The sequence below is a fragment of the Bufo bufo genome, chromosome 9, assembly GCF_905171765.1.
Source record: "Bufo bufo chromosome 9, aBufBuf1.1, whole genome shotgun sequence".
Classification (NCBI taxonomy): Eukaryota; Metazoa; Chordata; class Amphibia; order Anura; family Bufonidae; genus Bufo; species Bufo bufo.
In genome coordinates, this window is record NC_053397.1 from 33459564 (window position 1) to 33480534 (window position 20971).

At 47.4% G+C, this 20971-nt stretch overlaps 1 protein-coding gene across 1 annotated transcript in view; it reads left to right on the forward strand.

Annotated features, from left to right (window-relative positions):
* CFAP20DC (CFAP20 domain containing) overlaps window positions 1-17379 on the forward strand; it is a 334505-nt gene extending 317126 nt beyond the window's left edge. The window contains exon 18 of the mRNA XM_040408726.1: window positions 17088-17379. Coding sequence (XP_040264660.1) covers window positions 17088-17200 — 113 coding nt within the window. The 3' untranslated portion in view covers window positions 17201-17379. The remainder of the gene's footprint in view (window positions 1-17087) is intronic.
* Window positions 17380-20971: the final 3592 nt, after the last annotated feature.

Sequence of the window (20971 nt, forward strand, 5' to 3'; positions counted from 1 at the left end):
GGTCAGATATATGATGATCCGGATCGTATTGCTCTGGCTGAGTCTAGACTGCGTCTGTTATGCCAGGGTAAACAATCCGCAGAGATATACTGCTCAGAATTTCGGAGATGGGCAGCTGATACTGGTTGGAATGATGCTGCACTCCGAAGTCAATTTTGCCATGGTCTTTCAGAGGGATTGAAAGATGCATTTTCCTTTCATGAGAGGCCTATCTCCTTGGACTCTGCTATGTCTCAGGCCGTTCCTATTGATAGGCGTCTTAGAGAGAGAGGAGAGATCTCTCCTTCCTGTCATACTCAGTCCCGGGACAGTGCAGCGGTCTCATTCTGTGCGCAGGGGTCTCAGTCGCTGTCAGCCCCTTCTGAGCAGGAGCCCATGCAGCTGGGGTTGATTGCCTCTGACAATAGAAGATTCAGCTCGCATGGGAGGGTTTGTTTTTGTTGTGGAGGTATAAATCATTTAGCAAATGTTTGTCCCTCTAGGAGATACAGGCAGTTTTCTGGGAGTAATAAAGAAACAAAAAATCTTTTAAAAATGTTCCGTCTGTTACTATTGGCAGGGTTGAGGCGGAAATTGAAGGTTTTCCGTTTGCTTGTAGTTGCCGTTTTGTCCTGCCTGCTAGGGTGGCGCTAGAGAGCAAGAGCATTTTTTGTGAGATTTTTGTGGATAGTGGAGCAGCTGTCAATCTCATTGATAATCAATTTGCAATAACTCATGGTTTCCAGGTATGCACTTTGGGAAAGGATATTCCTGTTTTTGCTATTGATTCCGCTCCACTTTCTCAGAAATCATTAAAGGGCATAGTTCATAATATCCGTTTAATTGTGAGTGATGCTCATGTTGAGGATGTGTCATGTTTCGTCCTTAGCGGTTTGCCTACTCCTCTAGTGTTGGGGCTACCCTGGCTCACTAAACATAACCCCACCATTGATTGGCAAGCGAGGCAAATAAATGGTTGGAGTGACTTTTGCAGAGAGAATTGCCTCACGACATCTGTTTCAGAGGTTTCTACTAAGACTGTACCACCTTTCCTCTCTGAATTTTTGGATGTCTTCTCTGAGAGTGGAGTTCAGGATTTGCCCCTGCACAGGGAGTACGATTGCCCTATTAATCTCATCCCAGGTGCCAAGCTGCCTAAATCTCGTTTATACAATCTTTCCCAACCTGAGAGGGTCGCTATGCGTGCTTATATCTCTGAGAGTCTGAGAAAAGGACACATATGACCCTCGAAGTCACCTGTTGCCGCTGGTTTTTTCTTTGTTAAGAAAAAAGATGGTTCTTTAAGACCTTGTCTGGATTTCAGGGAGCTGAACAGTATCACTATTCGTGACCCTTATCCGCTTCCTCTGATCCCGGACCTGTTTAACCAGGTTGTTGGGGCTAAAGTCTTTTCCAAATTAGATCTAAGAGGGGCATACAACCTGGTCAGGGTCAGAGAAGGAGACGAATGGAAGACGGCCTTTAATACCCCTGAGGGCCATTTTGAGAATTTGGTTATGCCTTTTGGTTTGATGAATGTCCCAGCCGTTTTTCAGCATTTCGTGAACAGCATTTTTTATAATTTAATGGGAAAATTTGTATTAGTGTATTTGGATGACATTTTGATTTTTTCTCCTGATTTCAAAACTCATAAGGAACACCTACGTCAGGTCTTGCTCATCCTGCGGGAGAATAAATTATACGCGAAACTGGAAAAATGTGTGTTTGCGGTTCCAGAAATTCAATTTCTGGGGTTTCTTCTCTCCGCTTCTGGTTTTCGCATGGACCCCGAGAAGGTCCGCGCTGTGCTTGAGTGGGAGCTTCCTGAGAATCAGAAGGCGCTGATGCGTTTTTTGGGCTTTGCCAATTATTACAGGAAATTTATTTTGAATTATTCCATTGTTGTTAAACCACTCACTGATATGACCAGAAAGGGGGTAGATTTTTCTTCCTGGTCGGTAGAGGCACGTAAGGCCTTTTCTAATATCAAGGAGAGTTTTGCTTCCGCTCCCATCCTGGTACAACCTGATATTTCTTTACCCTTCAGAGTTGAGGTTGATGCTTCTGAGGTAGGGGTGGGTGCGGTCTTGTCTCAGGGTTCCTCTCCTGCCAAATGGCAACCGTGTGCCTTTTTCTCAAAGAAACTCTCCTCCGCAGAGAGAAATTATGATGTGGGAGATAGGGAATTGTTGGCCATCAAGTTGGCTTTTGAGGAATGGCGCAATTGGCTAGAGGGAGCCAGACACCCTATTACCGTGTTTACTGACCATAAAAATCTGGCCTACTTGGAGTCAGCCAAGCGTCTGAACCCGAGACAGGCCAGATGGTCTTTGTTCTTTTCAAGGTTTAATTTTGTTGTCACGTTCCGCCCTGGGGTTAAGAATGTGAAGGCAGATGCCCTGTCACGTTGTTTTCTGGGAGGTGGGAATTTTGAAGACCCGGGTCCCATTTTGGCTGAAGGTGTGGTGGTCTCTGCTCTTTTTCCTGAATTGGAGGCAGAGGTGCAGGCAGCCCAGTCAGAGGCTCCTGATCTTTGTCCTCCTGGGAGGTTGTTTGTGCCTCTCGCTTTGAGACACAAGATTTTTAAGGAACACCGCGATACGGTCCTTGCTGGGCACCCGGGGGCAAGAGCCACACTGGATCTCATCGCTCGGAGATTCTGGTGGCCTGCGCTTCGTAAGTCGGTTGAGGGTTTTGTGGCAGCCTGCGAGACTTGCGCTCGTGCCAAAGTCCCTCATTCACGGCCATCAGGTCCTCTCCTTCCCTTACCCATTTTTTCCCGTCCTTGGACACATCTGTCAATGGACTTTATAACGGACCTGCCCCGTTCCTCAGGAAAGACTGTGATTCTGGTGGTGGTGGACCGTTTTAGCAAAATGGTGCATTTCATCCCTTTTCCTGGTTTGCCCAATGCTAAGACGCTGGCGCAGGCATTTATTGACCACATTGTCAAATTGCATGGTATTCCTTCAGACATAGTCTCGGATAGGGGCACGCAGTTTGTTTCCAGATTCTGGAAGGCTTTCTGTTCTCGCTTGGGGGTTCGGTTGTCATTCTCTTCTGCTTTCCACCCGCAGTCGAATGGCCAGACAGAGCGCGTCAATCAGAATCTGTAGACATATCTGCGCTGTTTTGTGGCAGAGAATCAGGAGGATTGGTGTTCTTTTTTGTCCCTTGCTGAGTTTGCTTTAAATAACCGTCGTCAGGAGTCCTCTGATAAGTCACCATTTTTTGGTGCATATGGGTTTCATCCGCAGTTTGGGACTTTCTCGGGAGAGGGGTCTTCTGGTTTACCTGATGAGGACAGATTCTCCTCGTCTCTGTCATCTATTTGGCAAAAGATTCAGGATAATCTAAAGAGCATGAGTGAGAGATATAAGCGTGTGGCAGATAGGAGACGTGTGCCTGGTCCGGACCTGAATGTTGGTGATCTGGTGTTGTTGTCTACCAAGAATATCAAATTGAAGGTTCCCTCCTGGAAGTTGGGTCCTAGGTTTATTGGGCCTTACAAGATCCTGTCTGTCATCAATCCTGTTGCCTACTCTCATGATCTTCCTCAGACTTGGAAGATCCATAATGTTTTTCATAAGTCCTTATTGAAACCTTATGTTCAACCCATTGTACCCTTGCCTTTGCCTCCTCCTCCGATTATGGTTGATGGGAATCTTGAATTTCAGGTCTCTAGGATTGTGGATTCTCGTCTTGTCCGCGGTTCTCTCCAGTACCTCGTTCATTGGGAAGGTTATGGTCCTGAGGAGAGGATGTGGGTCCCAGTGACGGACATTAAGGCCACTCGTCTCATCAGGGCTTTCCATAGGTCCCATCCTGAGAAGGTGGGCTCTGAGTGTCCGGAGTCCACTCGTAGAGGGAGGGGTACTGTCACAACCAGACAGCTGAGAAGCTCTGACAGAAACCGTTCAGAACCTCCTCCTTGAGTTTTCCTTGTTTTGGTTTCAGTTCCTCATCTCGTTAGCCTATCTCAGCTGTCATGCAGTTGGACTGATTGCTTCCCTTTAAATTCCTCCCCATAATGCAGTAGTGTGCGGCTTATACAACTTCCTGGAGTGTGTGCTTGCTGTTCCTAGTTCCCAGTCGTCTGCAAGATAAGTGCTGTATATGTATTTGTGATTTTCTGTTTGCTGGATCCAGGTGACCCTGTCTCCCTCCGTGTCTGTGTAGGGAGCCGGTGGTCGTGTCCCCTCACTATTGTAGGGTCTTCAGGTGTTAGATAGTCGAGGTACGTGGATATGCGACCATTCACCTTTGGGGTGTTCGCATAGGCTGAGCAGTCAGGGAGAGTCTGTCAGGTCCATGCAGGGTTCTCCCTTTTGTTCCTTAGTTGTGGATCCAGTGAGTCATTGATTATATTGCATTGTCTTGTTTCCTGTACACCATCCGTGACATTTGCCTTCACTCTGCGGTCCAGCTCACCCCAAACCATCTCGATTGGGTTCAGGTCCGGTGACTGTGGAGGCCAGGTCATCTGGCGCAGCACCCCATCACTCTCCTTCATGGTCAAATAGCCCTTACTTTCAAAGTTTTCCCAATTTTTCGGCTGACTGACTGACCTTCATTTCTTAAAGTAATGATGGCCACTCGTTTTTCTTTACTTAGCTGCTTTTTTCTTGCCATAATACAAATTCTAACAGTCTATTCAGTAGGACTATCAGCTGTGTATCCACCTGACTTCTCCTCAACGCAACTGAGGATCCCAACCCCATTTATAAGGCAAGAAATCCCACTTATTAAACCTGACAGGGCACACCTGTGAAGTGAAAACCATTTCAGGGGACTACCTCTTGAAGCTCATCAAGAGAATGCCAAGAGTGTGCAAAGCAGTAATCAAAGCAAAAGGTGGCTACTTTGAAAAACCTAGAATATGACATATTTTCAGTTGTTTCACACTTGTTTGTTATGTATATAATTCCACATGTGTTAATTCATAGTTTTGATGCCTTCAGTGTGAATCTACAATTTTCATAGTTATGAAAATAAAGAAAACTACTAGCAGAAGGACCCGTGTGTATCGTTAAAAGATATCAAGAGTATCGACAATAACAGTGACATCTACAGTACCCCACCCCTTTAACAGTGACCTCGACAGCATCCCGCCCCCTTAACAGTGACCTCCACAGCAGCCCGCCCCTTTAACAGTGACTTCCACAGCGGCCACCACTTTATTAGTGACCTCCACAGTACCCCATTTCCTTAACAGTGATTTCCACAACACCTCGTCCCCTTAACAGTTGCCTCTACAGCAATCTGCCCCTTAAAGGGATTCTGTCACCTTGTTTTAGCTTATAGAGATGCGGCCATGCACGGCTAGATCGCCGCTAGCATGTCCGCAATATACCTGTCCTATAGGGCTGTGTGCTTTTATTGTGTTTAAAAAATGATTTTAGAGATATGTAAATTACCCTGGTAAGGAACCCAAGGGGCTGTTCTAACCTTCCTGGAGCCCAGCACCGCCCCCTGTGAAGGAGCCCAGCACCGCCTGCGTCCTCCAAATCTCCTCTTAGATCACAGTTAGATTGCCGTAATCTCGCGATGCGCGAGCTCGTGCACGTGCAGTGCCGGTATAGTGTTCCTTCCCTGTGCTGGCATCAACCTCAGGGAAGGAACTGCGCGTGCGCGAGCTCGCTCATCGCGATATTACGGCGATCTAACTGTGAGCAAGGAGGAGATTCGGAGGACGCAGGCGGTGCTGGGCTCCTTCACAGGGGGCGTGGCTGGGCACCACGAAGGCTAGAACAGCCCCATGGGCTCCTTACCAGGGTGATTTACATATCTATAAAATCATTTTTTAAACACAATAAAAGCACACAGCCCTATAGGACAAGTATATTGCGGACATGCTAGCAGTGATCTAGCCGTGCATGTCTGCATCTCTATAAGCTAAAACGAGGTGACAGAATCCCTTTAACACTGACCTCCATAGTGGACCGTCCCCTTAACTGTGACATCCACAGCAGCCTGCCCCTAGGGTGGCCAGAGGTCTGGTTTTAGACCGGACAGTCCGGCTTTCAGACTCCCTGTCCTCCAACCAGCGCAGGGCCTGGACGGACACAGGGATGTCATTTTGAACAGCTCACTCTCAGACAGCAGCACTCTGCTGTCTGACCGTGAGCTGCAGGGAGAAAATCACCCTCCCTCCCACCCCTGCAGCTGACAGAAGTTGATTTTTACCTTAATTTGTTCAATTACCGTCAGCTGCGGAGTGGAAGGGGGCGTGGCTTAGCGGGACCTGGGGGCAGGGATTTTAAATCTGTCCGGCTTTCAGTCCGGCTTTCAGACTCCCTGTCCTCCAACCAGCGCAGGGCCTGGACGGACACAGGGATGTCATTTTGAACAGCTCACTCTCAGACAGCAGCACTCTGCTGTCTGACCGCGAGCTGCAGGGAGAAAGTCACCCTCCCTCCCACCCCTGCAGCTGACAGAAGTTGATTTTTACCTTAATTTGTTCAATTACCGTCAGCTGCAGAGTGGAAGGGGGCGTGGCTTAGCGGGACCTGGGGGCAGGGATTTTAAATCTGTCTTTTAAGGGTGGCCTGAATGGCCACCCTACCTGCCCCTGAACTGATGAACTGAGACCTCCACAGCACTCCTCTCCCTTAACAGTGTCACCCACTGCGCCCTGCCCCTTTAAAGCTGACCTACAGCAGTGAAGAAAAATGGCTGGGTAATTATGGACAACTGGTGTAAAAACTTTGTGTATGTGGAGACTAAGGGCCTGTGAGCTTCTATTGGCTGATATGGGTCATGTGACCAGGCTTCTATTGGCTAATGTATTTTTTGGGGAATATCTCCCACAGGGATGTCCCTTTGGACAGCTCACTCTCAGACAGCAGAATTATGGGTTATTATGGAAACCTGCAGTAAAACTGTGTGAATTTGGAGACTAAGGGCCTGTGAGCTTCTGTTGGCCGATAAGGGACATGTGACCGTGTGTATGGCAGTTGGGATATGAAGAGAAAGACTTGCAGGCTTATATTGGCTAATGGAGGTCATTTTTGGGAATATCTCAGATATCCTGAGATATTCCCAAAAATGACCTCCATTAGAGCTGTGACACCCATAAGATTTCTTTCCAGGTAGCAAGGGATGTATATACCAAGTTTCTTTGAAATCGATGGTTGCCTTTTTGAGTGATTGCGGAACATACATACACCCATACATATATATGTCCTTCTTTATATATACAGTAAATGACAGCCTGTCGGGATTCGAACCCGTGATCAGCCACATCCCAGGCGGTAGCCCTGCTTACTAGGCTACCGTCCTCTCTGGACATTACTCCCTGAAACCTATTATGTAACCTCAGTCTTGCCAAGCCTTGCTCATCACCCTTGATTCCCCACACCTGGTACTTCCCTATATAAGTCCAGCCCCTTGCACTCTAGCTTGCTGATTATTGAGCTCCTGAGCCTTGATCAAGCTTCTCCTCATCTGCTGCTCTTGCTACAACTGGAAGTCCACTGCTGACCAGGAATTGCCTACCGACTACTCTTCTGCTTGACCCTACCTACTGAACTGCTACCACCGTTGCCATCCGGATTGTCTGACTACGCTTACTGCCGCCTGCCCTGACCCACCGCCTGCCTACCGACTACTCTTCTGCTTGTCCCTACCTACTGAACTGCTACCACCGTTGCCATCCGGATTGTCTGACCACGCTTACTGCCGCCTGCCCTGACCCACCGCCTGCCTACCGACTACGCCCCTGCCAGACTTCCTGCACCTACTACCTGCCTGCGGTCCTTGCCACTGGGCTCCACTCCTACCTCCAGCCAGCGGTCCTCTGACTCAGGTGAGCCTGTAGGACTGTTACAGAATAATCAGCCACACTATGGAGTCCGCAATGGCCACTCTGCGTAAGCAGGTCTCCGAACTTCAAGAATTTGGTACTACATATCAGGAGAAATTTGCCCAGCTCCAAGGCGTAGTCCAAAGCCAACAGAGGGAGATTTTTGAACTACAGAGGCAACTCCTGGACGTTCGCGGCGCGCCCGCAGACACCCGCATGCCACTCCCATCAAGATTCAGCGGCGACAGACGCCAGTATCGGGGGTTTCTAAACCAATGCCGCATCTATTTTCAGATGTACCCGGCCCCCTTCACCACCGAGAAAAAGAAGGTGCTATTCGTGGTCAATCTCCTGACGGATGAAGCATTAGCATGGGCATCACCATACGTGGAGACTAACAGTCAGCTCCTGGACAACCTAAACAACTTTATCACCGCCATGAGCCAAGTCTTCGATGACCCCAACCGCTGTGCGACAGCCGAGGCGCGACTACATGGTCTGCGGCAAGGGAGACGCTCCGTCGCCGAATACACCGCCGAGTTTCGCCGTTGGGTCACGGACACCACCTGGAACCCAGCGGCACAGAGAAGCCAATTCCGGCGAGGCCTGTCAGAATTAATAAAGGACGAACTCGCCAGAGTTAAGGCCCCGGACGATCTGGATGACTTCATTCAGTTATGCATCCGGATAGATCAAAGACTCTCCGAGAGGAAGAAAGAAAGACTCTGGTCCTCGGACCACAGACCCACTTACTCCTTCTCTTCCACCGCCCAGCGCGACCCCCAGTCAGTAACTGAACCTATGCAGGTCGACGCTCTACGTAGGTCTCTATCCACAGCTGAGAAGGAGCGAAGGCTGGCCAAAAACCTCTGCCTCTACTGTGGGGAGCCGGGTCATTTTGCCATCAAATGTCCTCATAAGATCCGAAAGACTATTGCCGTCACGGAGCTAAAGGAGCAACCACAGACTCCAACCCCGCCAGCAGCCCCGGAAAATAACAACACGGCGGCTCATGGATCCCACTTCATCGTCCCCATCCTCGTCGACATTGAGGGGCGACAACTCCCCTGTTCAGCGATGTTAGACTCCGGGGCGGGAGGCAACTTCATGGACCTAACCTTCGCCCGCGAAAAGAACATTCCACTGACAATCAAGGCAGCCCCCGTTGACCTGGAAACCGTCGACGGATCCCCACTCTCCTCGGGGCCGGCCACTCACGAGACCACCGAACTACAACTCCTCATTGAACCTGATCACCGTGAAAAGATCCACTTCTCTCTGATCGCCTCCCCGAAGTTCCCAGTGATCTTGGGCATCTCATGGTTGGCCACCCACAACCCCTCGGTGGACTGGGAAACCCGCTGCATACGATTCCCATCCGAGTTCTGCACGCTAAATTGCTCCCACAATCCCGTCCTTCCACCCGAAGACACCACCATCTCAAAACTATCCGTCAAGGATCTGCTACCCCCTCAATACCGTGAGTTCCAGGATGTCTGCGACAAGAAAAACGCAGACAAGATGCCACCACACCGACCCTATGACTGCCCTATAGAACTGTTGCCCGGGGCCAAAATACCCTTTGACAGTATCTACTCCCTCTCAGAGCCTGAACTCAAGGCTCTGAAAGAGTACCTGGACGAGGACCTGAGGAAGGGGTTCATCCGGCCCTCCACCTCCCCCGCGGGAGCCCCCTTTTTCTTCGTAGAGAAAAAAGACTCCTCCCTGCGTCCCTGCATAGACTACAGAAAGCTTAATGACATAACCGTAAAAAACCGGTACCCGCTCCCACTGATTTCCGAACTCCTTGAGAGACTCCGGGAAGCGAAGATCTTCACCAAACTCGACCTTCGAGGGGCCTACAACCTCGTCCGAATCCGCCCTGGGGACGAATGGAAGACCGCCTTCCGGACACGTTATGGTCATTTCGAGTACCTGGTCATGCCTTTCGGACTCTGCAATGCTCCCGCCACCTTCCAGCACTTCATTAACGACGTCCTCAGGGACATGCTGGATCTGTTTGTAGTCGTTTACCTGGACGACATCTTGATCTTCTCTGAAGACCTCGAGCAGCACCGCGAACACGTCCGCAGGGTACTGCAGAGACTCAGACAGAACTCTCTCTATATCAAGCTAGAGAAATGCGAGTTTGAGCGAACCACCACTCAGTTCCTCGGATACATCATCTCCCCAGAGGGCCTAAGTATGGACCCGGGGAAGGTCCAAGCTGTGATGAACTGGCCCATTCCGAAAAACGAGAAGGAGATACAAAGATTCATTGGCTTCGCCAACTTCTATCGGAAGTTTATCCGGAACTTCTCCAAGGTCATATCACCAATCACCCAACTCACCAAGAAGGCAGTCCCCTTCTCCTGGACACCCGAGGCCCAGGAGGCCTTCACCAAGTTGAAACTCCTCTTCACTTCTGCCCCAATCCTAATCCACCCGAACCCCGAGCTCCCATTTACAGTCGAAGTGGATGCATCAGACTCTGCGGTGGGGGCAGTTTTGTCACAACGGACAGGGGAGAGGATGCTATTACACCCGTGCGCATATTTCTCCCGCCAGATGTCCCCCTCCGAGAAGAACTATGACATCGGGAACAAAGAACTGCTGGCGATCAAGGATGCCTTCTCCGAGTGGAGACACCTGCTGGAGGGAGCCACCAACCCCATAATCGTGCTAACTGACCACAAGAACCTCGAGTTCATCCGCAGCGCTAAGAGACTCTCAGCCAGACAGGCCAGATGGAGCCTATTCTTTTCCCGCTTCAACTATCTCATCACCTATCGCCCTGGATCAAAAAACGGCAAGGCTGACGCCCTCTCCAGAATGTTTTCCGAGCCCTCACAGAGTAACAAGGGCCAAAATAACATCTTACCCGAGAGAAGGGTCGTAGGGGCCACCTACTCTAAAGAACTCCTGGGCACAATCAAAGAAGGATACGAAAATGACCCCTTCCTCGCCCACCCCACAAGGAATATCAGCCTTACGTTTAAGAACGGTCATTGGTTTCATCAGGACCTACAACTATATGTACCAGAAATCGCACGGCTCGAAGTGCTCAAATTCAACCATGACTCCAAGCTGGCCGGCCATTTTGGCATAAGAAAGACCCAGGAGCTTCTCTCCCGCTCCTTCTGGTGGCCAACATACAAGGAGGACATCAAGAGGTACATCTCCTCGTGCGCGGTCTGTGCCCGCAATAAGACTCTTCGTTCCTCTCCTGTGGGTCTGTTACAACCCCTCCCTATTCCCTCCCGCCCCTGGGGCTCGATCTCCATGGACTTTGTGGTAGACCTTCCTCCTTCAAAAGGGATGAACACTATCCTGGTCGTGGTCGACCGTCTCACCAAGATGGCCCATTTCATCCCCTACAAAGGCATACCCACCGCCAAACAGACGGCCGATCTAATTCTCAGAGAGGTCTTCAGGCTGCATGGGATCCCGGACGACGTGGTCTCCGACCGAGGCGTACAATTTGCCTCAAAGTTCTGGAAGAACTTCTGCCTGGCGCTCGGGGTTAAAGTGAACCTATCCTCCGCTTTCCACCCTCAGTCAAACGGGCAGACTGAGAGAACTAATCAGACCCTAGAGCAGTACCTACGCTGTTTCAGCTCCCACCTGCAGGATGACTGGCTTGACCATCTCCCCACGGCCGAGTTCGCCTACAACAATGCTGAGCATAGCTCAACCAAGCACAGCCCTTTCTTTGCTAACACAGGCTCGCACCCGGTGTTCATTCCCCACCTACCCGTCGCCTCCACCCTCCCAGCAGTGGCCGAACGCCTAACAACCCTACAGGAGGCACAAAAGAACATTATAGACAACCTCCAGCTCGCCCAGAGGCGTTTTAAACAGGGAGTAGACAGACGTCGCAAACCCACCCCGGGCTTCCATGTGGGAGACAAGGTGTGGCTGTCCACCAGGAACCTCAGATTGAAGGTCCCCTCCAAAAAGTTGGCCCAAAGATACATGGGTCCGTTTCGGGTCACCGAACAAATCAACGAGGTCACGTTCCGGCTCGACCTTCCGGACTCCATTAGGGTGCACCCTGTCTTCCATTGCTCACTCCTCAAGCCATACGTGGAGAACACCTTCACAGGCCGCCACTCGCCCCCTCCACCACCCGTGAGGGTACAGGGTGAAGAAGAATACGTTGTCGCAAAGATCCTCGACTCCAGGATCCACCGGGGAAGACTACAATACCTAATTGGGTGGGAGGGTTACCCTCCCGAGGATAACTCCTGGGAGCCAGAAGAAAATGTCCACGCCCCCAGACTGGTAAAAGAGTTCCACCAACGGCACCCCGGTAAGCCTGCCCCTGCGGTGCCCAGAGGTCACCTTGGAAGGGGGGGGAGTACTGTCGGGATTCGAACCCGTGACCAGCCACATCCCAGGCGGTAGCCCTGCTTACTAGGCTACCGTCCTCTCTGGACATTACTCCCTGAAACCTATTATGTAACCTCAGTCTTGCCAAGCCTTGCTCATCACCCTTGATTCCCCACACCTGGTACTTCCCTATATAAGTCCAGCCCCTTGCACTCTAGCTTGCTGATTATTGAGCTCCTGAGCCTTGATCAAGCTTCTCCTCATCTGCTGCTCTTGCTACAACTGGAAGTCCACTGCTGACCAGGAATTGCCTACCGACTACTCTTCTGCTTGACCCTACCTACTGAACTGCTACCACCGTTGCCATCCGGATTGTCTGACTACGCTTACTGCCGCCTGCCCTGACCCACCGCCTGCCTACCGACTACTCTTCTGCTTGTCCCTACCTACTGAACTGCTACCACCGTTGCCATCCGGATTGTCTGACCACGCTTACTGCCGCCTGCCCTGACCCACCGCCTGCCTACCGACTACGCCTCTGCCAGACTTCCTGCACCTACTACCTGCCTGCGGTCCTTGCCACTGGGCTCCACTCCTACCTCCAGCCAGCGGTCCTCTGACTCAGGTGAGCCTGTAGGACTGTTACACAGCCTCTTTCTATCAAAGCTCTGTACCCCACATGGGTCCAGTGATCTCCTCATTTATTTCTCCAGTTGTTCTATTAGATTTATTTCCAGCTGGCAGCTCAGGGGGTGTGTTCTTTCTGCTGCAGTACAGGGAGTGTGTCCTTTCTGTTGCACCTCAGGGGGTGTGTCCTTTCTATTGCACCTCAGGGAGTGTGTCCTTTCTGTTGCACCTCAGGGGGTGTGTTCTTTCTGCTGCAACCCTCTGCCTATCATACCTGGAGGGGGGGGGGTTCCTTTTTCGGGGGGAGGGGGTGTCCTTTCTCCTGTCACGGCTTCTAACAGTAGATATAGCTGTTGGCAATTGAAGAATAGAACTGAGCATGTGTGGACAGAGAAATAAGGAAAAGAACAAACAGCAGGTGGCGCAGCACAGATATTATTTGAATTATTGAATAACTCAGTCACAACATTTTTATTTACGAGCACTTACAAAAGGTTTCAGGTCCAGGTGCTGGTTTGAAAAATGTAGAATATTTTTTATGGGTCAACCCCTTTAATAGGGTTGTGCTGCAATACCAGCCATGGAAAGGCATGGCACTGTTTCTGAAAAAAATGATTTTTTTTTTTGTTATTTTTTTAATTCTGGAAAACCATTTTAAAGATTAAATAAATAAAATAAATAAATAGATATTCTGGTTTGTTGGTGGGATAGAGTTTTTGGCCAGTTCTAAGTGATCTGAAGTCTGTTAAATTATTTATAGTGAGTTTCTGCAGCTGTACTTGTCCCAAGACTGTCAGATAAGTAATTGGGAAAGTTATGACCGCCTAGATTGAAGGGTTATTGCCAATAAAATCAAGGACTATCAGGTTCTAGGATCATCACCCGACCTTAGTCTGGCCCCTGTAAATGATATGATACCAATGGCTGGCAGCTGTGCCAGTGAAGAATGACCTTGCCCCTGGCATACATGAGTTAGGTTGCCGTTAATAAAATATAGCCTGGAAAGTAATTGTTGCTCTCACTTCTTGTGTTCACTGGTGTTCCAGTTATTAGTTTTGAGATTTTGTCGTGCTCAGTTGCTGGAAATTACGCTTTATTTATAAGACGCTCAAAGTATCATTGTTATAAGCACCGAGTACATATGTCCAGGTGCTTACACACCATGCTGGTATAGCGGTGAAGAATCCCTCTGTGGTTGGCATCACGAACTGAAGAGAAACATAGAAGTACTCTGCCCACAGAAGGATCTGATATACAGATGCATCCATCCTCACCTTTTCTTTAATTTTCTTAATGGGGTTGTCCAGCTTTGAGACATTGTTCTTGTTGAAAAACTATACTCACCTGCTTCTCACAGCTCTGTTCTGGCTCTGGTTCCCTTCACTGGTCTTCTAAGCCCTGACTTGTGAACTTGTGGACGGGTGGAGTCACGTGCACCACAGAAGCCAATGATTGGCGTCAGTAGTGATGTGTCCCTAAATGGCACATGACCCGGCACTGACATGCCACCTGGAGACACATCATCTGTCACGACAGAGGGTAGGGATAAGTGCAGCACCTAAACTCCACCCCACCTCTGTCCCTGCCTACTTGCACGACCCGTCCTAACCGATGGCGTACAACTTGGCGGCAGTCCCTCGCTTAGATATGTGCAGGGGCCTAAGAAGATAACAGGAGTACCGTAACAGAGTCAGACAAGCCAAAGTCAAAGCCAGGAGGTCACGCAGGTACACAGGGAGCAATCCGATAACGAAGTCAAAACACAATCTAGAGTCTGAAGCCAAGAGGTCACGTCAATTCCACAAGGTCGAGGTCAAAAACAGAGCCGAGGTCCAAAACACATAGAAGACACAATACGAAAATGCTCGTGAGGGTGGCAAGACCATTCACAGGCAACCTGTGGCCAGCAGGCTGCCTGTTTAAATAGCAGAACAAGTGGGTCACATGACGTGGCCAGCGTCACGTGACCCAAGTCCAGCCCAAACCATCTGAGCGCCGATAAATTGCGATCGGCGCTCAGTACCTCTTTCAGCTAGGAGGATGCCGGCCACGCTGAGGAGGAATGCGCGGGCGGGTCCTCCCCGCCCCCCTGTCCCCATGGAGACGAGGACGCAGGCCGTGTCCTCTCTCCTGCATAGATGCGGGATGCTGGCGGCGCCGCAAGGAGGAAGCGCGTCTCAGGCTCCCGGTTACATCATCACTGACACCAGTCATTGGATGCAGCCGCACAAGCGAACCTGTTCATCCAGAAGTTTACAAGAAAAGAACCTGAAGACCAGTGAAGGTGACCAGGAAGCCAGTGAGTGGCAAAGGAGTGGCAAGGAGCAAGAACGGTTTTGCAACAAGTACATAGCCATGCTACCACCAGTTAAAAAATGTCCCAAACCTGGACAACCCCTTCAACTTTAATCTAGCACAAAACTAATTCAATATTATGAATGTTATCAAACCTTGGACAGACTGCAACTCACAACATGACCACTTGGTGGCTGCACATATACACATATAGCATAGGCATCTTGTGGCACATTATCTAAAAAATTAAGTTTTGTTTTTTTCGGTCATCTTGTGCCGCACATCAAATACGTTAAGCCAAGAACAAAGTTAAGGAGGGACACATCTGTAATTAACTGTGTAGGCATGTTCGGCACTATGTTAGAACAGCCTATACCCTACAGGATAATTTTTTCTTGGAATGGCACGAAATGAAATAATATGGAGGGTTCCTCATGGGATCATGATCATTCCTGTTGAGGCTTGGGACTTTTGTGTGCCAGTAGTTCTCATAATGTGTCATAGAAAATGACCCCCTATGACCCCATCTGCCATGGTAAGGCAACCTCTTAGTAGTGGAAGGTTGCTTTTTGGGCTCAGAACTCAGAACTACAAATTAACTCAGGTAAAGGCCCAAAAAGAGCTGGGTCCCATCTATAAGAGGTCGCCTTGCCGGAGTAGATGGGCTCATACTCTTTGATCAAGGCGTATGCTAACAGTCTACCATTTCTGTGTATATGGTATACAGCAGTAATGCAATTCACAGTCTATATATTCCATGTTTGCAGAGCGCTGAAGCATTCTGTATTTGCTTTGGCATTGCAGTCGCAGCGTACGTGCACCTGCGCACTTATTTCATTTTATCAGACTCGATGACTAACATTGTCTGTTTTGCATTATATAATTTGAATACATCAGGAAATTAATTAAAAGAAAATGCATGATTAATTCCAAAGTCACTCAAGAGATACAAAACCCATCACAGGGCTAATTAGAGATCTGAATGAAAACATCTTGGAACATGCTATTGTTTGTCTGCACATTTACATTTACATTCTCTTCCTCTTTCACTAAGATAGCATACGGAAGGTTAACGCTAAAATAACCTTCTTTGTGTCACAGGCCTAATGTCTAACCATGGGGAACAGAGGCAGCCATTTTGTGATCAGCTTTCCATTTTGTGAGATACTGGTGACATCACTGCCCAATTTCGCAGTGATGTCATCGACTCATTATGAAGTGATTGAATTTATCTAATTACTATACATCTCATGCCCTAATATCGGAAGGCAACTTGACCAATCAATACCCTAGGAAATCTAGGTAAAAACTCTTCATATAGCTGCTGTTTTGGTGTTCACCTGGATTTTCCAGATAGATAAAACTAAGAAATAGTTAACTAGAATTTTAAATTTGTTTTCCAGGACCCATCGGGCCCCGCAGATCCACTTCAATTACTTATATCTCGGCCATAGCATTACGTTTCTAATATACTTACCATCTCACAGTTGCATGGATGACCCGCTCAGGAACGTGGTCACGTAACATGCCTCTTCTAAAAATCCTGCATCTGTAGACATCAGCTCCTTTACCAGGTTTCTGGTCTGGTCTGTGGATGGAGACATCACTTCTACTGCCCAATGGGGGAAGTGCTGTGGATACTACTCATCTTCTTGATGCATGCACAAACTCCTAAATCCTTCTTGTACGCATGCAAGGCAGATGAATAGTTCTGGCCCCGAGCAAAGCACCTTCCTGGGCTGCGTAATTGACATCCCCGTCCATAGACCAGACAGTAAACCTGGTAAAGGATGTCAGCGGATGCAGGATTTTTCAGAATAGGCCCATGGCAGATCCATGCAACTTTGAGAAAGGAAGTATACTGTATTACAGACTTACAGACTTTCTTCTACAGGTGACATATGAGTCATTAAGGTGACTTTGTGGTGCCCCTCGATCTCAGAAAAGACCCTCAGACAATCCATAGACCAATTGGTGCACCTTTTCTTTAACACAATACAAAATACCGTATTATATTTTCTTACATTATGTTATGTCTCTTACCCTACAGGTGATGATGGGATTGGTGCAGATGAGGAAGAAGACATTCTTACCTTGCTGTATGACCCATGTTTGAACTGTTATTTTGACCCAGAGACTGGAAAGTACTATGAATTAGCTTAAGGAAAATTTTCTCAAATTGTCCCAGAAATCTTTGTGAACTATACCGGTCCTTCTTTTTTTTTTTTGCTGTAAATATGCCTGATGCTCAGAGGTGGTGAGAACACATTTCCAGTTCTTTCCACAGTTTTCTTTAAAAAAAAATGTATGTCTTTCAAGAGGCTAAAATTGTAAAATAATAAACTTTACAGTGTTTGTACCTTACCAGCGCTCTTCTGTTCCCCAGCCACTGGTCACCTTGGTCACCTTGCTGCTCATTGTCTAGAAAGCCACAGAATGACGTGTTGTCCATAGTGAACATACATCCCGTTTCATCATCATCATTATATCCAACATATTGCTACTTTGCTATTCATCTCAGAGTGGCTCCTCACCAGGAATGCCTAACACCTATAATCAATGTAGCCCAAAATTTCGAGACTGACGTAAATTTTGGCTTTCACAAAGTTTGCTGGTTCAGTGTTTTTTTTATCTTTTTGTTTCTACGGCATACTGAAGTACAATTATAAGTATTTCATATAGGGAGCAAATTTGCTTTGATCGAACCTGATTCGTTCATCTGCATCGCTCATATTCATTATTATCCCTATTTCCGTCTATGCATTAAAATGTATTGCCTCCAATGAGTGAGGCTGTTTGAATATGTGTGGTGCAGATGAAAAAATCGGGTTCGTCCACAGCAAGACACACCGGATTCGCTCATCACTAATTTCATACTTTCTTTATTGACAAATACATCAGGTTTATACAAAGACTCAATATTTCCATTGCTGACCCTTCTTTTTCAAGACTCTGCAATTGGTTCAGGCATTCTGGATATCAACTTGTGGACCAAACCCTGACTGGTGGCAAACCATTCTTGTCTCATCAGTGTTTGGAGTTTTTGTGGATTGACTACAGGTTCTCTATGCGATTGAGATCTGAGGAGTTTTCTTACCATGGACCGAAAATTTCAATGTTTTGTTCGCCAAGCACAGTGGTTATCATTTTTCCTTGTGACATGGTGCTTGATTCTTGAGGAAAAAGCTCTTTGTTCTTTACTAATTTGCTCCTGGATGGTTGAAGGAAGTTGGAGGATGTTTTGATGCCATTCTTTTTTCATTGGATGAGAGGCAGTCCCACACATGAATGGTCTCAGGATGCTTTACTGTTGGCATGATGCAGGCCTAATAGTAGCGCTCACCTTTTTTTCTCCATGCATTCATTTTTCCAGATGTCTCAAACAGTCTGAATGGGGCTTCATAAATAATAACTTTACCTCAGTCCTCTGCAGTTCAATTCCTGTATTTCCTGCAGAAAATCAGTCTGTCCTTGATGGTTTTGACACCAGGTCATCCTCCAAAAGTCTTCGCCTCACTGTGCTGGCAGATGCACTCACACCTGCCTGCTGCCATTGACTGGTGGTCACCCGATCTTGTAGCGGAATCCTCTTTAGGAGACAGTCCTGGCAATTGCTGGACTTTCCTGGGCACCCTTAAGTCTTCCTCTCAGCATATGAACCTATCTCACTGATGTTCTTGATGAGACATGGCCAACCTGCGGCTCTCCATCGGTTGTAAAACTACAACTCTCACTATGCCCTGCTGTAGGCTGATAGCTGTAGGCAGTCTGGGCATGCTGGGAGTTGTAGGTTTGTAACAGCTGGAAAGCCTCGGGTTAACCATCTCTGTTCTTGATGATCCTATAAATAGTTGATTTAGGTGCAATCTTACAAGCAGCAATGTCTTTACCTGTGAAGTCCTGTTGATGAAAAACAATGATGACTGCATGTGTTTTCTTGGAGGTAACCATGGTTAACAGAAAAAGACAATTATTTCAAGCACCCACCTCCCCTTTTTAAACAACCAGTCTGTTCTTCTAATTCAATGAGCATGGCAGAGTGATATCAGCTGCCTTGTCCTTGATACTACTTTCTCCTGAGCTAACGAGAAGATTAGGGATGAGCGAATTTTATGTTATGAGATTTGTTTGCGCTCCGTTTGGTGGTAAAAGCAGAATTGCATTATGGATTCCGTTACCACGTACCATAACGCAATTCTATGATGGAAATTTATAACGGAATGCCAGTGAGTGCCGGTCTTGTTTTGTACATGATACCAGCAGGTCATTTTGTGGCAGGGCTGAAATGAAGTGGACATGTTTTTTTTTGTGAATAAGTTAATTTTCATGGCAAGAAATGACTTTGCGATTATTTTCAATTCATCTGAGGGATCGGTCATGCCAAACTAATTTAATCAGTTTCTATGAGGAGGTAAGTTCTAGACTTGACAGCGGCGAATCAATGGATGTCGTATATCTGGACTTCTCCAAAGCATTTGACACTGTACCACATAAAAGGTTAGTATATAAAATGAGAATGCTCGGACTGGGAGAAAACGTCTGTATGTGGGTAAGTAACTGGCTGAGTGATAGAAAAAAGAGGGTAGTTATTAACGGTACACACTCAGATTGGGTCACTGTCACTAGTGGGGTACCTCAGGGGTCAGTATTGGGCCCTATTCTCTTCAATATATTTATTAATGATCTTATAGAAGGCTTGCATAGTAAAGTATCAATTTTCGCAGATGACACTAAACTGTGTAAAGTAATTAACACTGAAGAGGACAGTATACTACTACAGAGGGATCTGGATAGATTGGAGGCTTGGGCAGATAAGTGGCAGTTGAGGTTTAACACTGACAAATGTAAGGTTATGCACATGGGAAGGAATAATGCAAGTCACCCGTACATACTAAATGATAAAACACTTGGTAACACTAACATGGAGAAGGATCTAGGATTTTTTATAAATAGCAAACTAAGCTGCAAAAACCAGTGTCAGGCAGCTGCTGCCAAGGCCAATAAGATAATGGGTTGCATCAAAAGGGGCATAGATGCCCGTGATGAGAACATAGTCCTACTACTTTACAAATCACTAGTCAGACCACACATGGGAGTACTGTGTACAGTTCTGGGCTCCTGTAAACAAAGCAGACATAGCAGAGCTGGAGAGGGTCCAGAGGAGGGCAACTAAAGTAATAACTGGAATGGGGCAACTACAGTACCCTGAAAGATTATCAAAATTAGGGTTATTCACTTTAGAAAAAAGACAACTGAGGGGAGATCTAATTACTATGTATAAATATATCAGGGGTCAGTACAGAGATCTCTCCCATCATCTAATTATCCCCAGGACTGTGACTGTGACGAGGGCAAGAGCGTAAAAAAGGAAAAAAGAAAATGAGGTTATCCCAACTCTATAAGGGGATCAACTGAATACCCCTGAAGAGAAGGAAAGACGGGCGCCAACAGGACTGTGATGATATAAAGAAGTAGGTCACTTATAAGGAAATAGGCAGCTCAAATCAGTGTAAACAGAGTTTAAACACTAAATCATAATACAGAAAGAACAAGAATCCGTAACCCTTGAGGTGAAGGAAACGACACCGGGAAGGAGAAGGATGAGCGCCAAATTTCTAATCTGTGATATTGAATATGAATAACTATATATATATATATATATATATATATATATATAGAGGTAATCAACTGGATAAAAACAAGTGATAAATAATAAAAAAATATATATAGATAATAAAATAAAAAAATTATAAAAAAGCTTTAGAGCTTTTCCACTCACTTCACAAGGGGGGTCACCTCCAGGATAAACTCAAGACACCCGGGTTGATGCCCCCCTGATCCGAGGTCGTTCGTAGAATGGTAGAGATCCAGGTAAGTGGACCAAATCTGCGGTGAAGATGGAAACAGCAGGCGGATCCTTTACTTCATGAAAAT